The sequence below is a fragment of the Psammomys obesus genome, unplaced genomic scaffold (genome assembly GCF_907164565.1).
Source record: "Psammomys obesus unplaced genomic scaffold, mPsaObe1.curated_primary_1811, whole genome shotgun sequence".
Classification (NCBI taxonomy): Eukaryota; Metazoa; Chordata; class Mammalia; order Rodentia; family Muridae; genus Psammomys; species Psammomys obesus.
In genome coordinates, this window is record NW_026592636.1 from 2,103,533 (window position 1) to 2,118,937 (window position 15,405).

The window sequence follows — 15,405 nt, forward strand, 5'->3', positions numbered from 1 at the left end:
TTTCCAGACTTTTAATTTTAATGATCATTGAATCGCATTCTCCTATCCTACATTCCTTGGGAGGACCTTTCTTTCTATACATATGTATTCACTCACGTGGTTTTTAGGAAGCTTCTGTTTCATAACCTCATTCTTTGCAACGGAAACCCCCTTGTTCTTGGCAACTAGGGTGCCCAGCCATGGGGCATGCACAGAATTGTAAACTCTGCATTCCTGTCTCAAAAGATAAACTCCTAATCCTTCATTCTACGATTCAATGTAAAGTGGACATCAGTGAGCAAAGATCAAGGCGGAGTATGGGTTGCTGGTCTGTAGTCATGCTAGCTAAAACCTCCCAGGTATCTGTCTTTCTCAGTTCTCTGCTCCAGGCCTGAGGGCAGTGGGGGTTGGACCATAACCGTATGCTCTTATCCACAGGACAGAACACGAGACTCAGGAGGTAGAGGGGCAGGGAGTGAAAGGCCCAGACCAGCCAGATGAAACCTTAAATTTAATGAGTCCATAGGAGACAGCCCATTTGGTGGCATTGTCTCTAGGAGGGCCAAGATTTCCTGTTTTTAACGTCTTTGCCTAAGTGTTGAGAAGTCCTCTTTCTCTATTCAACATAGTGTGGACATGTGCTGCCACAAAAGCATTGTGATTGTGTATATGGTGAGAGTCTGGGTCAGAGTGATCAGTTCTACTCTTTGGGCTGAGGTATCTGACTCTAAGGCCTGAGCCACAACTGTTTCAATTAAAGGAAGCTTCTGTGTACCTGGTTCCGTCTTTAATGGAGCTGTTCCCATCCACGTAATGCAATGCATTGGGATTTCTTAGAGGAATGTCTGTTGGCTAGACCCAAGTCAGATCTGTTTTTAAAGCCTCAAATGCCTTTTGTTTAGTCTCAGTCCTGATTAGGGGCTTGGTAGCCCCCATTGTGCTGCTGTATACAGACAGGGCTTGCTATTTCTTCAAACCCTGACATCCACAGGCAGCAATACCTAGCTACAGCTAGGAACTCTCAAACCTGTCTCTTAATCTTTGAAGCTGGAATGTGAAGGATGGCAGCAATTTTACTCTGACACAGGCTCCTTTTGCCTCCCCCTCAGGTGGTAGCCAAGGTAAGTAGCCTCTGATGAACAAAGTTGGGATTTCTTGCCCAACTCTGTAGCCCAACAACTCTGTTGTTAAACAGCTTTTGAGCTTCCTTCAGCAACTGGAACCTAATTATACCTTTAAATCCTCTAAATTTTCTAACTTTTTCCTAACATCTGGGCCTGACTGGGTCACGAAGGCAATGTTGAGCACCTGCCTGTGGTCTCGTGCATCTAGATCTACAGGCGTTAAGACTGTAGAAGACACTCTAGGATGCTCTGAGGTCCCCTGTATGACTTCACTTACCTTGGACAGATTTGTGGGCTTCTGCTCTGCCGCTTGGAGCTTAGCCTGGGAAGTCCAGCTGTAGATGTCTACAGCTCCCTTTATTGGGATTGGGATCTCAATCGGGCCAGTTCGATGGAAACACACTCTCTATGTGAAAAACGCTATTAGCCAGAGATCCTCCATCTGGACCCAGGACTGCTCTCTTAGCTTCTAACTTTATGCAGTTCCTTTCTTCTGGTGTAAACAGGGTGGCCAGTAACTGTTGGCAAGCATCCCAAGTAGGCTGGTGCTTTATAGAAAACAGTCTCAAGGAGAGATGATTGCCCTGTGACCATCATCCAAACTGTTCTAGTCGTCTGGCAATCGTATGTGGCTGCAGATGGCCATCAATGTCAAAAGAGGGCCACTGTAAATCACAAAGGGTCCGGAGGTGTACTCTTTGTCTTTATATGCCTCCTAAAAATGGTGGAGGAAACAGCTCGAAGAATTGAGCTGTTTAGAAGCAGAACTAGCCAGAGTTTCACTTTTCAGATCCCAATTCACAATAACAACCATCAGACCAACCAGAAGAGCCAGCAAGACAAGACAAGAACAAATAGTAACAATAAGGAGACAAATTAGGGGTGACTACCTGAACAGACTGCGGATTCCAGTGGCATCTCACATGGATCCTAGGCATTGAATACTCTGTGTCCAAACAGAAGGTACCTTAACCAGACTTACCGCTGGAGGTGACAGAACAGGTGACTTTCACTGAAGGAAATTTAGACAGGGATGTTGGAGGGGCCTGAACCTCTGTAACATACTGAGATCTTCTTTCCCAGAGCATTAGAATGTCTCAAGCTATGCACCCCCTAAGAGAAAGTCTTTGCCCATCCACTGTGCTCCATAGTTGCACCGAGACATAAGGGTTGGTCAAACTGTTCAGAATCTGGGCCTCCAAATGTTGAAGGGTAGAGACCCAAAACTACTCAGTAGGACCAAAATCTGAATTGAGAGTCTGTATTTAGCCAGTCAGCAACAGCCTGGAGAAAAAGAAACATTTTTCACAGAGCAATCTCAAATGCATTTTATAGAACGCTTTTTAAAGGCAAAGAACACAGAAAAACTACATCCCGATTGGCAGTTGCAGGGGAAGTAAGCAAGTAAGCAGTTTAACAGAAGCCCAAATATGCAGTTATCTGGGACATTCTGACACTGAGTTTCTAGAGTAGAACTGGGTACTTTCCCACAGGATTTTTCACATTGGGCACAAGGAGAGTGGGTTGTCAGTTTGGCTTAAACCAAAGATGGCTCCAGCTCAGACAAGGAGGAAGAATCTTTGCCCTCTCACAGTCTTTGCCACTTTCAGTAGTACATTACTGGGCACTAGAAGGTTCTGTGGGTCAGACTGGCTCCATCTGGCTGGTAGCATGTCTAGGACTTGGACTTTGTTTGTTCCTTCCCACTCACCCTGGGACATCCCAATGCAGCTCTAATCAGCCAACCTGAAGCCCTTCCTCTCCTCATCTGCTGCAGGGGAGGATGGAACCTGTCTCTCCACACCAGCAGGCTCAGGAGACCCAGAGCCACTTGCAACAAAGAATTTGTCAGAGTACAGAGCCAGAATAGTTTGTGCATATAACACTTCAACCTACCCCAAATAGTGGCAGACATCACCACATGGCCCTCAAGTCACCTGGGGGTGGAGTGGGGTACCGCTCTGGAAATCATGTTTAACTATCTTTCTCCTCTTCCTTTCCTCATTTCCTCTCATCTTTCTCCACTCTCTCCCTCCCTTGTGTTCCTTCCATTTTTCTTTTTTCCTTTCTGTTTTCCCTTCTTTCCTTTCCTTCTAGAACTCAGAGATATGCCTGCCTCTGCCTCTTGAGTGCTGGGATTAAAGGCATGCACCACCATGCCTGGCTCCTTTTATTTCTTTGAGGCAAGGTCTCCTGAAGTCCATGCTGGCTTGGAACACTCTATGTGGCCAAGTCTGGCCTTGAACCCTGATCCTGTTCAAGGTGATCCTGCCTTCACCTCCTGACCACTGGTGTGTGCCACCATAAAGCTTTTTCTTGTTTGGTGGGGTGTGTATATGGGAGTGGTAGTTTGGATACATAGCCTATGTAGTCTAGGCTGGTCTTCAATCCCCTGCCTGAGGCCAGCTCACTCCTCTAACTCCACTTCTCCTGGCCTTTCCCTTCACTATTTCCTAGGACTGAACTGTTTGCCTCCTGGAGAACTTCTGCTAATCTTATGAAACCCAACTGTGATGGTTAACGTGAATTGTCAACTTGACAGAATCCAGTTTACCCTGTAGATGGAGCTTTAAGGAGCCTGTGGATAATTATCTTGATTACATTAATTGATGTGGGGAGACACATCTTAATTGTAGGTGAGACTTTTCCCCAAGGCAGGGAAGAGGGCCAGGGAGATAGCTAGGTAGTAAAGGCACTTGTGGCCAAACCTGAAACCCCAAGGACAATCCCTGGAAATTCTTGCCATCAGTGCCCCCTACAAAGAAATAAAATGTAATAAAAACTTTAAGAAATAATAAAGTGGAAAAAGTGAGCTAATCAGCAGCAGTCATTCATTGTTCCTTTTTTTTTTTTTTTTTTTTTTTTTTTTGAGACAGGGTTTCTTTTAGTAGCCTTGGCTGGACTCACTTTGTAGACCAGGCTGGCTTTGAACTCACAGGGATCTGCCTGTTTATGCCTCCCTCAGTGCTGGAATTAAAGGCTTGTGCCACCATGCCTGGATGCTCTTTGCCTTTTTTAATAAAAAGATGTATTTTTTTTTTCCTTTTTTCCTGAGACAGTGTCTGTCTTAGAGTTACTATTGCTATGATGAAACACTATGACCAAAAGCAAGTTGGAGAGGAAAGGGTTTATTGGGCTCACACTTCCAGATCATAGTCCATTACTATGGAAGGAAGTCAGGACCGGAACTCAAACAGGGCAGAAACCTGGAGGCCACAAGGGGTGCTGCTTACTGGCTTGCTCTCTGTGGCTTGTTCAGCCTGCTTCCTTGAAGAACCCAGGATCACCAGCCCAGCATTCCTTCTGTGGCCCCTCCCCTGTGTCAAGCCTGTAAGGCTCTCTAGATTGCCCCCTGCTGCTGCCACTGCACACTACACAAGCCCTCCTCCCACCACCATCCCCATAGCTACCCTGGTGTTTGTCACTGTCTCTAAGTCCCCTCTTGCTCCCTGCAGCCCAGCCTGAAGCAGGAGAGGTACTTGAAGGGCACAAACACAATCTCCGCACCAGATGTAACAGCCAGAAGGCTGTTGTATGGAACTATCAGGAGGTGAGGGCAGTCCTTTTGATGTTGGTAGTCCTGAGCCCAGAGGGCTGAAGGCTAGGACAGTGCTACCAGAGACAGGCTTATATCTCCAAGCCCTGGGAACTAGACAGAGATGACTACAGGCCCCGAGACTGATGGCTTGGGGTGGGGGCGGAGTGTCCAACCTTCAGACATCCAGGGAAGATGTTATCTCCAAAGTTCACTTCAGAGTTGTAATCAGGTTGCCAAACCCCACCCCCTCAGGGCAGGTAAGATGGCTCAGCAGGTAAAGGTGTTTGCTGTGCAAGTCCAGCAACCTGAGTGCTATCCCCAGAACATACAAGAAAACAAAACAAAACAAAACAAACAGAAAAAGAGAATCAGTTCCATCAAGTTGTCCCCTAACCACTGCCTGCTGCACTATGACAAAAATGCCCATATACATAGTAATAAATCTTAGCATACGCCCCATGGCTGCCAGTTGAACATGCCTTTCAGGGACATAGGTCACAGGCTTACAGCCAGCAACAGCAGCAGCAGCAGTGGCTGCGCTGCATAGCTCCTGAGCTCTGGGTGCCCACATCTTTCAAGGGCTAGCAGCTCCCAGGAACCGGCAGTGATGAGCCTCTTGCTTCTAAAATACTGCTGTGAAGCAATGGCTGCTTCTGCTTCTTGGGAACAGCCTTTTATCGGGCCTAATGTTGCAACACCAAGCAGCAGTGAAGGGCGCTGTGGAAACGGCGTGGCATGCAAACGGAGGATTGTATCCACACCAATCACAGCAGTTTCTAGTCACCGACTTCCCACTGAGTTCCAAGGGTTGAAGATGGCCAGTCAGTGAAAGTTCATCCTGGCTTGGGTGGGGTAGATTGTCTGGAGGCCTCCTAGGAGGAGCATGGCTTCGGTACAGTGCTCCCCTGGAGCTGGCGTGGCGTCAGCATGCTCCCTCAATGCAGGGGGCTAGGCAGAAGAGTAGTCTGTGGCCCATGAGAAGCCATGCCTGATTTATGTGGTGCTGGGACTGTAACATGGGATTTGCGTATGCTAGACAAGGTCAGTAATGAGGTATAGCCAAACCCTTATTTGCCAACTAGTTGTTTTTTTTTTTTTTTTTTTTTTTTTTTTTTTGAGAGAGGGTCTTTCTGGCTTTCAACTTGTAGCAATTCTGTCTCAGCTTACCAGGTGCTGAGATCACAGGTGCTGAACCACACACAGGATCTCACCACACACCCCAGGCTGTCTAGATTGCTTGTTTCAACTTCCTGAGTGTTGGATTATACACAACTGGCTTGCCTGTAGTCTTAAAAAATGTACAGTGTACCAAGTGACACAGCGGTCCTGAGAAGGTGGGCCAGAACAATAGGAAGCTAAGGCTGCTAGGTGTGGGTCTCAAAGAGGACTTAGACACTGGTTTATGCCAACAGAAAGTCTTTAATACCCTGCCAGTGACTACACTGGGTGTTTGGGATCCCAGAGTAGCTCTGAGCCTTTTTAGGGTGAGCTTTTAAAAACCTCTATCCTGGGTTGACATACTTAACAAGAACAGTTAGCCAGAAGTGGAACTACAGATGCCAAAAAGCAAGGTTAGTGCATTTAGAAACTTTCCAAGAACTATGGACTTTGATGGATTGGGTCTTTGTTTTCATTTTGCCAGGTGGTACTGTTTATGTCCTGAGTTTTATGGCCTGAATGGTACTCCATCATGGCCTCAGTTGTGCTGAGGTCTGGGGGCTTGTTAAAGCATTAGTGTGTGCAAGCAGCAATTAATTTGCTTGGGGAGTTCCATCCCCAGGAGGCTTGAGTAATTTGGCAAGTGGGGAGAATCTCCCTAATGTCCCAGGCCAGGGCTGTAGGGGAATCATGGATGGGCACAGCACCATTGGACATGCTTGGCCTTGGTGTCCCTGCTCAAGTTGACCTTCTGGTGAAAAGAAACCTCAGCATCTTTGTATGTGCCTTTCACTGCCTTGGGCTTGAACTGACCCCTCAAGGCCACAAGGATGGTAGGGACAAGGCCAGCCGGGGTCCAGCTGGCTGCCATCAGGTGTATGAGCTGGGTCTTAGCTCTGAGTATGGGGCAGGAATGTGATAGATGTGTGACGACCTCATCTGAGGACACTGGCTGTGTCCTGATGCCTCCAGCCAGGAGACCCATTGGAAAAAATGCCATTTTCCCAGGCTTTCACTAACAGCAGAGCTCTGCCACGAGCAAAACAGGACAGATTCATCTCCTGTGACTACCAATAAACAAGAAGCCTGCCAAATAGAACTCAAATTAGCAATGCATTTAGGTGTGCAACAATTACCTGGGAAAACACACAACAGGCCCATCTAACTACACCTATCACTAAATTCAGGGACTTGAGGTGGTGGTGTTGACCTGCTGCAGTCACCAGTAAGCACAGGGACTACCTTCTACTCTTTACAGGAGTCCTGTTCCTACCTAAATATGTAGTGTGCTATTTTTGGCAGTGGGTTGTTGTTGAGACAGGGTCTCATGTGGTTTAGGCTGGATTTGGACTCAGTAACAGACACTGCCTTGAACTGATCCTCCCACAGGTTGAGATAACAGGTCTGTAAAACACAACAAACACACTTGCCTTTTTGTTTGAGGTAGTCTGCTTAGCCCAGGATGGTCTTAAAATACAGCGATTCTCCTGCCTCAGCCTCCAGTGTTGGGACTACAGGTGTGAGCCAGCATTCTCACCTTATTTTGATCAACAGGGACTATACCTCATCTCTCACTCAGGCTGGCCACCATACTGTCCTATTCTAGCCACACAGTCCTGTTGCTTAGCCTTGGCTTGGCAAAGCCTTGGTGACAATGAGTCCCATGGTTATTAGATATCCCTCAGGCCAGCCTCCACTCAGCACATGACTCAAGATTCTGTGGGCTTCTTAGCCCACATCTTCCAGTAAACCAGTACGGCCTTTGCATCAGCTCCTGGAGGGCCATGGTCCCTGGTGGAAACGTCACACATTCCATCACATCACGTTCCACAGTCTGGTTTGAAACAGTCCACACTGGGACCTTGTGACCAGACGGCAGTCAGCTGGATGACTCAGAAATGATTATAGAATTCAAAAATAGGAAGCTAAAAATATGCAGGGCTGCTGGCTTCTAGGAACAGGCGGGTCTGTGGTTCCAGCCCCTCGTGGGGGATGGGCAGGAGCCAAAGCCCTGATGGAAGCTGAGGAAGGAAGGGCAGGCAAAGTGGACAAGGAGTCACCTGTGAGGTGCAGGGTTTTGAATGGCCATTATTAGGAGAGGGACAGGGTATTTGTGCTGAGGTGTCCAGGGCAAAACTGGGCACAAGTTGGAGAGTTTTGTGGGGTGCTGACTCTGATGATGCCCATGTTTTAATCCCCCAACATGGCTGAAGGAACTCTGTACAAAGGGATAAATTTCTCTGGTGGCCCAAAAGCAGCAACTCTGAGGCCTAATACTAAACTGTTACTGGAAGAAAGGAATGCAGCAAGTGACACGATGAAGGGGCTCTAAAAGCCATGGAACATTCTGGAGAGCCATTTTGGATAGTTGAACTGCACTAAAAAATGTGACATCTAAGTCCGTCGACCTATGACTTGACACAGGACACTTGAAAGGCACCAGCAAGAGTCATAGCAGAGTTGCCCAGGCTTCCTACAGTAGAGTGTGGGCTACTGGGTGGGCCTGGGTGAGGTTGTGAAGCAGAGGCAAGATGATCAGAAAGGAGTTCAAGGTCACTTCGGTTACACTGTGAGCCTGAGGCCAACCTAGGTTGTATCTGGGTTACATGAAACCATCTGAAAGCAAACCAAAATCACCCAAAACGGGGAGAGTTCCTAGAGAGGACCACAGCAGACCTCGGACAGGCTTACACCTATTCTGGGCCCCCAGGATAAGAGCATTGTAGCTGTAGCCAGGTGGGACATGGGGTCAAAAAAAACCAAGATGAGTCCCCAGAGTGGTCAGGAGGCCTCAATAGCCAAGAGTTTGAACAAGGCAGAAGAGCCAGATAGATAGGTGCTGGGCTGAGAAGCACGATAGCTTTGAGGCTGGGGAGGGTGCAACCCAAGGAATGCAGGGGCCAAGGGACCAAGTATGCTGAGGGATCAGCTCTCTGGTGGGGTAGGTAGAGCAGAGGGAAGGAAATGAAGGGAACAGAACCTCAGTGCCAGGAAATGTTGATCAATGTTTGAGCACAGGCCCCAGGCAGCTCTTCATTTTGTCAGGTGAACCCTGTGATTAGGATCCTCTTCTCGAGATTCAAACTTTTATTTGAGATAGGTAGTCTCAGCTGGCCTGTAGCTTGCTATGTAGGCTAGGCTGGCCTCAAACTCACAGATCAGAGAGATCTACCTGCTTCTACCTCCCTGTGTGCTAGGATCAAAGGTATGCATATTTATGCCCTGCTGTAGGTTGGAAAGCTAGGACAAGGCACAGTGTATTTGGCTGCCCACTGTGGTCGTTGGGGCCCCCTGCTGGTGTAAAGCAAACCAGGAAATCCCAGCACCCTTTTACAGCTAGCACCTAGGGCTGTAAGGCTGTTAAGACCTGAAGGGTCCTTAACGTAATGGATATTCTTGGCGACACAGGTTATCTCCAGGTAATGGCACCTGCTTTGTTTTCGTGTGGTCTCATTTGTAGCCTACGTTGCTGGGCAGCACAGCAGTTCTCAACTCTCAAGTGCTGGGATTTCAGAGTGAGCCACTACATGTAGGCAGAGGGCACTTGTTTAAAGACCGCAGTGGAAGCAGAGGTGCTGCCCTTTAAACCACAGTCCCTCACAGAAGCAGTGATTTTGGTAGACAGTGAACTCTACAATCAGTCCTTGCAGGAGCTGAGGTGCTAGGCTCCTGAAAGTACCACTTGTTTAGTGGTCAGGAGCTGCTCTCTGATGGCCTCCAAGGAAATGGGACAGATGTCCTCTTGGCCAACCGTGGGGACAGCCAAGTGCTCTGAGCTGAGTTGGTGTCTTCCCCCAAGGAGCAAAAGGAAGTCTCTCAAACTGTAGAACATGTGCCATTAGTTCCAACTTCCTCCTTGTAATATCAGGGACCTCTCTCAGGGGGAGGAGAACAGTAAGGGGAACGGTCATGTGTCCCCAAAGCCCAGGAAGCAGAGGCTCTAGAGATATAGCTTTACTTCAGGAGCTGGTTCAAGCTGAGTGAGAGGGGCCTCCAGCCTGGATCAGTGAGGTCTTCTTGGAACTGAGCACAAAAGGCACTTGGTGCTACATCATGGTGTATCAGGTCCACAGTGACTCCTCAGAGGAGCCGCAGGCTTGTCAGGGTGCTTCTGAGGAAAACACCATTGAGTCCCATAGCATCGAGGACACATCCTCGCTCCCACTTACAGATCCCTGGACCTGCGGTGCTTCTTCTACCAGGTCAGCCACCAGGTTCAGCTGGCAGGCCCGCAGCGCCCTTACCAGCCCAGCCACCGTGGCTTTCTCCCTTTCGGTATTCCTCCAGACCCTCAGAGTCTCCCTTACTTGCTCGTTCAGGCTTCGGGGGTATCTCTCCTCAATCGCATCAATCTTGACCTCAGACAAGTTTAGAAAGCGGGCCAGTCTCTTCCAGTCTCTCCCCACATTGTCACACACGATGTCAAATGCCACCCGCAGATCTAGGAGGAAAAACAGCAGCATGACTTAACTGAGGAGTTGGGAAAGTCTCATCATGGGCCACCAAGTATGGACCTGGGCACTTTAAAGGCAACACCACTAAAGCCAGCTAGGCCCCGGGTAGGCAGACACTCAGTTGTCCAGGAGTTATTCAAGAGACCCACAGTGGCCTCCTAATTGCCCAGTCCCCTCTCAGAATGGGCCACACCGAGCTATAACTTAGAACACTAGAAACTGAGGAGGGGCTGGAGAGTCAGAGGGAAACAAATAGGGCTGCCCTAAAACCCTACTCAAACAGTGGGTTGGCTAAAGTCCCTGAAGCTTCACTCAGCTCATTCTACACCTGGGACCTTTGCTGGTTTGGAAGAGCCATCCCTGTCACAATCTGGAGGCCCTGCCGGCACAGGCAAGGTGGAAGGAGTTGGCTAAGTGGTGCAGGGAGCCCTGGGCAATGGCTGAGAACCCCTTAATAGATTCCAGCAGCAATAACAAACACTTAAATGTGAATACACCACCCATTTTCTTGTATATCTTGTACACACTGGCAGAGGAAACAATGTGTTTTTCAAACAGTTCTGTGTCTGAAACAAACTGTCACAGCCTGTGGTGGCATTACCGGGTCTGATTTTGTCTGCATTTTAGATTTCTGGGCTTTTGACTATGTCGACCTTTATGGTCATGGTATGTCTTCCCAAAGGCTCCTAGAAGAGATAGTCCCTCAATGGTGGATCAATCCACTGCTTCATAATTTGATGTTTTACTGGGAGGTGGTGGGAACCTTCAGAGGCAGAGCCTACTCAGAGGAAGTACTAAGGCTGTACTGCTGGGGGAGTGTATTTTGTCCCAAGTTCCTTCCCGTCATTTTGCTACTTGGCCTGGCAGCCAGGAGGTAATCAGCTTTGCTTGACTATGTCCTCAAGCTGCTTTGATTTCCTGGCAGTCCAAGAACCAGCCAACCAGGAACCAAATAAACCTTTGCCCCTGTAAATGGCTTCTGGGTATTTGTCACAAGTGATAAAAGAGTCTAACAGATGCTTAACCAGTATCCACACCCCAAGGCCAGACTGGTGCGGCTCAACTGTGGGTGCTATCCACTGTGCATTATGGGAAGCCATAGTGCCTCCTTTTTTCGGCAGAAGTAACACCGGATAACCAGACACTGGCCTCTGGAGCAGGGAGCTTAGGCGCAGCACAGTCTATTTTGGTCAGGAAGCACACTGCTTGGACGAAGGCACTCCCATTACGGAAATGGTGCCCAGCAGCAGGCACACTTGATTTGCTCACTCTTCAATTCTACCCTCACCAGGGTTAGGGTAACTTAGCCACATCCATTTCTTAGCTGAGTTTTCCAATTTACCGAAAAGGGTGGGGAGCCAAGCACTGCAGGTCTGACCTGAGTTAAACCTGGGGCTGAGCAAGTGGTAGAGCAATAGCCTGGGTTCAACCCAGGCATTACAGGTAAGACGGTGGAACGTCCTCCCATTCCGGCTAGCCTGTCCAGAAAAGTGGGAGTGCCCTAGAGTACTTCCGAGTAGGAGCACGAAAAGGGAACTCCGAGGCTAGGCCTCTCCACTCATTCCTCTGAACCCTGGGCTTCCATCTACCTCCCGCCCTCCAGCCCACCTGCCTCCCCCGGCGCGGCAGAGGCCGCCACCCCCGCCTCGAAGTCGTCCAGGCGTTGCAGTAGGTCCTGTCTCCGCAACGAGGTCAGCAACTCGCGCAGCAGCCCAGTGCGCGTGCGCTCCACGTCGTTCTGCTCCAGCAGCACCGAGAACAGGTCCAGGCCACTCTGCACGCGTTCCAGCTTTCGTTTGCCCACGCGCCCGCGGCAAAGGAACTTTAGTTCCATCAGATCGCTGTTCGACAGGCTGCCGGACAGCGAATGCAGCAGCACCAGGAACGGGTCCATGGCACCAATATGCCGGGGTGGCCCTCGGAGACTCTACACAGGAAAACTCAACGGGCTTGCGCGCCTAGCGTCTCGCGAGAATTCCAGATCCCACGCATGCGCGTGTGGCCGTACCGGCTTCCGCCCGGGCTGGCGGTGGCTTCAGCGCTTGTTGGCGATAGTTCCTGCGCCTGCGCTGGACAGATCAATAGCTGGTGTTGTAACGTGGATCATCTCGGATCTTGGGACTCCAGCTTTTCACCTGTGGAACTGTGCAGCCCTTCTGTGTGGGCACTGGGAAGTCAGCTGCAGGCCGCAGGGATGCCTACTGCGGCCGGATCACGTTCAATCACGATTTAAAAAACCGATTTATTTATGGGCTGGAGAGACCGCTCAATAGTTAAGAGCGTTGGCTGTTCTTGCAGTTTCACAAGCATCTGTAATTCCAGTTCTAGGGGCTTTGACACCCTCTTCTGGCAGGCACACATAGACAAAATACCCATATATAAAAAATAAAACGTTAAAAAAAAAACCCAAGAAACATTTTTTGTTATGCGTAGAAGCGTTTTTAGGCGTTTAAGTGCATGCTTGCAGTGCCCACCGAGGCCAGAAGGCGGCGCGGGACCCCTGCGGTTGGTTGTGAGCTGCTGTGTGGGTCCAAGAGAAGCAAAGTCCTCTTAACTGCTAAGCCATTCCACCGGCTCACTAATGCGTTTAATAAAATAGTATAAGAGATTATCTGGGATATTATCAGAAAAAGTTGTCGCGTGTCGGAGGTTGTGGAGATGCTAACTGCCCTGATTTGAGCTCTCATTAACAATACACTATGTTCCCCATAGCCGATCACAGTTACGGTGTATGAGTTAAAAATAACCTGGGGGCTTGTTCAGGGCTTCGGTAAGACAAAGTGCCTACTTCACAAGCATGAAGACCCGAGTTCAGATCCTGGTGACCGCATAAAAAGCTGGACAAGGTGGTGCCTATCTGTAACCCCAATTCTGGCGGAGACAGGTGGATTCCTGGCGCTCAGTGACCAACCTCAGTAGCTGAATGGCTGAGCTCCAGGCTTAGTGAGACCCAGCTGTGCACAGCATACCCAGCCAAGTTGCCTTAAGTTTTTAAAAATTGATTTACAATTCACTCCTTCAAAGTGTACAGTTGAAGCCGGCTGTGGTGGCACACATCTTTAATCCCAGCACTCAGGGAGGCAGAGGCAGTTGGATTGCTGTGAGTTCAAGCCCAGCCTGGTCTACAAAGCAGGAGTCCAGAACAGCCAACACTACCTTGTCTTGAAAAACAAAAACAAAAACAAAGAAAAGAAAAAGAAAGAAAGAAATGTGTGCAGTTCAGTGTTTTTTTTTTTTTTTTTGTTTTTTTTTTGTTTGTTTATTTGTTTGTTTCTGACAGGGTCTCACTATGCACCCCAGGTTGACTCCTGGGGCTATATAGAAAGATAAATGGGGATTGGAAAGGTGGCTCAGGGGTTAATAGCACTTGTTGCTCTTTCAGAGAACCTGAATCTGGTTGCAGACACCCATGCTAGGCTGTTCACAGCTGTCTGTAACTCCAGCTCCAGGGGACCAGGGGCTCTTTGCTGGCCTTTGCGGGAAACTGCGCCCATATGCACACAAACCAACACATTTTTACTAGGTGGGGAGGACTCTTCAGAGGAGCAGAACCAAAGGAGAGGATTTATTGGGCTGCTATACAGGAGAGAGCTGGGAGTCCAGCAATGGCTGTCTGCATCTTGCAGAGGCAAAGGACCAGGTTCCCAAAGCCTGATGCTGGAAGCCTGGGGATTCCCTGGAGAGCAGTGGCATTGAGTTTGTTGAGTCTATAGTTTCCCCTGTTTGTTTTTTTTAAAGCCAAGATCTCATACATCTCAGGCCGGTTTTGAACTACCACCTCCCCCACTCCATATAACTCAGAAAGACCTTAAACTTCTGATCCTCCTGCCTCCACCTCCCAAATGCTGAGACTGCAGGTGTGCACCACCAGGCCTGGCTTGTTTTTATTTTGGGTGTCAGTTTCATGTTAGATTTTTGTTCTGTAAACACTCCCACATTTTGTGTACTTTTTTTTTCCAGTCTGTTTGTAAGATCTTGGAATAAAAGAGTTCATAATTTTCATGAAATGAGGTGCTTTTCTTTTCATTGTACTAGTAAAGGTCAAGAAAAGCCTGTCTGATATTGGTAACAGAGCACGCCTCTCAAGGGCCTCCTTCATCCCTGTCCAGAAGAGAAGAGGAAACACAGAAGCAGGGCTGTGCAGGGCTGTGCAGTGAAATGCTCAGGGCACATGTGATCCCTGGTCTTTAGCTATGCACAAATGGTAGACCATATTGGCTGCTCTAGCATCAGGGAGAGCAAGGTTTCCAGAAAATTGGTCCTTCAGGAGAAAAGAACGCTGAAAGTCCTTAAACCAAGTTGAACTGGAGGCCATCCCAACACACACACACACACACACACACACACACACACACACACACACACACTCACACATGCACGCGCGCACACACACAGGAAGAGAGCAAGCAGTGGTGGTGCATGCCTTTAATCCCAGCACGAGGCAGGAGGCAGAGGCAGATCTCTGAGTTCGAGGCCAGCCTTGTCTACAGAGGGAGTTCCAGGACAGCCAGGGCCACACAGAAAAACCTTGTCTTGAAAAACAAAGCAAAGAAAAGAAAGGAAGAGAAGGACAGGTGAGTGAATGGGAGGCAGGAAGGGAGGAAAAAAGAAAGAAAGACAAGGAAGGAAGAAAGAAAGGAGGGAGGGAAGAGAGAAAAGAGGAAGAAAGGGGAGAGGGTTTGTTCATCCCTTTCACTGCTTACATGGAGGTAAACTCATGCCTTGTTTGGGCTGACAATGGTTGGAACTCTTGCCTTCTCTCTCTAGGATTGTCTGTGTCTTCAAGTTTCTTGGTATTTTTCTCTCTGCTTGTGTTGTCCCTCCGCTAATGCTGCGGTGGGAGCTTTCCTCAGTTCCCAGGATTCCTTGTCTTTCCTTGGGGAGGTTTTTAAAATTTTGTTTTGTTTTGCTTTTTAGTTTTAGTTGATGTTGTTCTTTTTTGTTTTTTGTTTGTTTTGAGACAGCGTTTCACTATGTATCTCTGACTGGCTTGTACTCATAGAGATTCGCCTGCCTCTGACTCTGGAATACTCGGATCAAAGGCAAGCCAGCCATGCCCGGAGGAGAAGTGTTTGTTTGTTTGTTTGTTTGTTTGTTTGTTTTGGGTGCCTCCACTGCCAGGGAAGCCTCCTTCTAGACACCTATATCTTAG

The 15,405-nt window shown here is 48.6% G+C and overlaps 1 protein-coding gene across 1 annotated transcript; it reads right to left on the minus strand.

Annotated features, from left to right (window-relative positions):
* Positions 1 to 4,213: 4,213 nt before the first annotated feature.
* On the minus strand, positions 4,214 to 12,211 carry Fadd (Fas associated via death domain). The gene is made up of 2 exons (XM_055614678.1): positions 11,862 to 12,211; positions 4,214 to 10,240 (listed from the first exon to the last, which is right to left on the minus strand). The coding sequence occupies exons 1-2, from the start codon at positions 12,145 to 12,147 to the stop codon at positions 9,900 to 9,902; spliced, it is 627 nt and encodes a 208-aa protein (XP_055470653.1). The 5' UTR covers positions 12,148 to 12,211; the 3' UTR covers positions 4,214 to 9,899.
* Between the last annotated feature and the right edge of the window lie 3,194 nt (positions 12,212 to 15,405).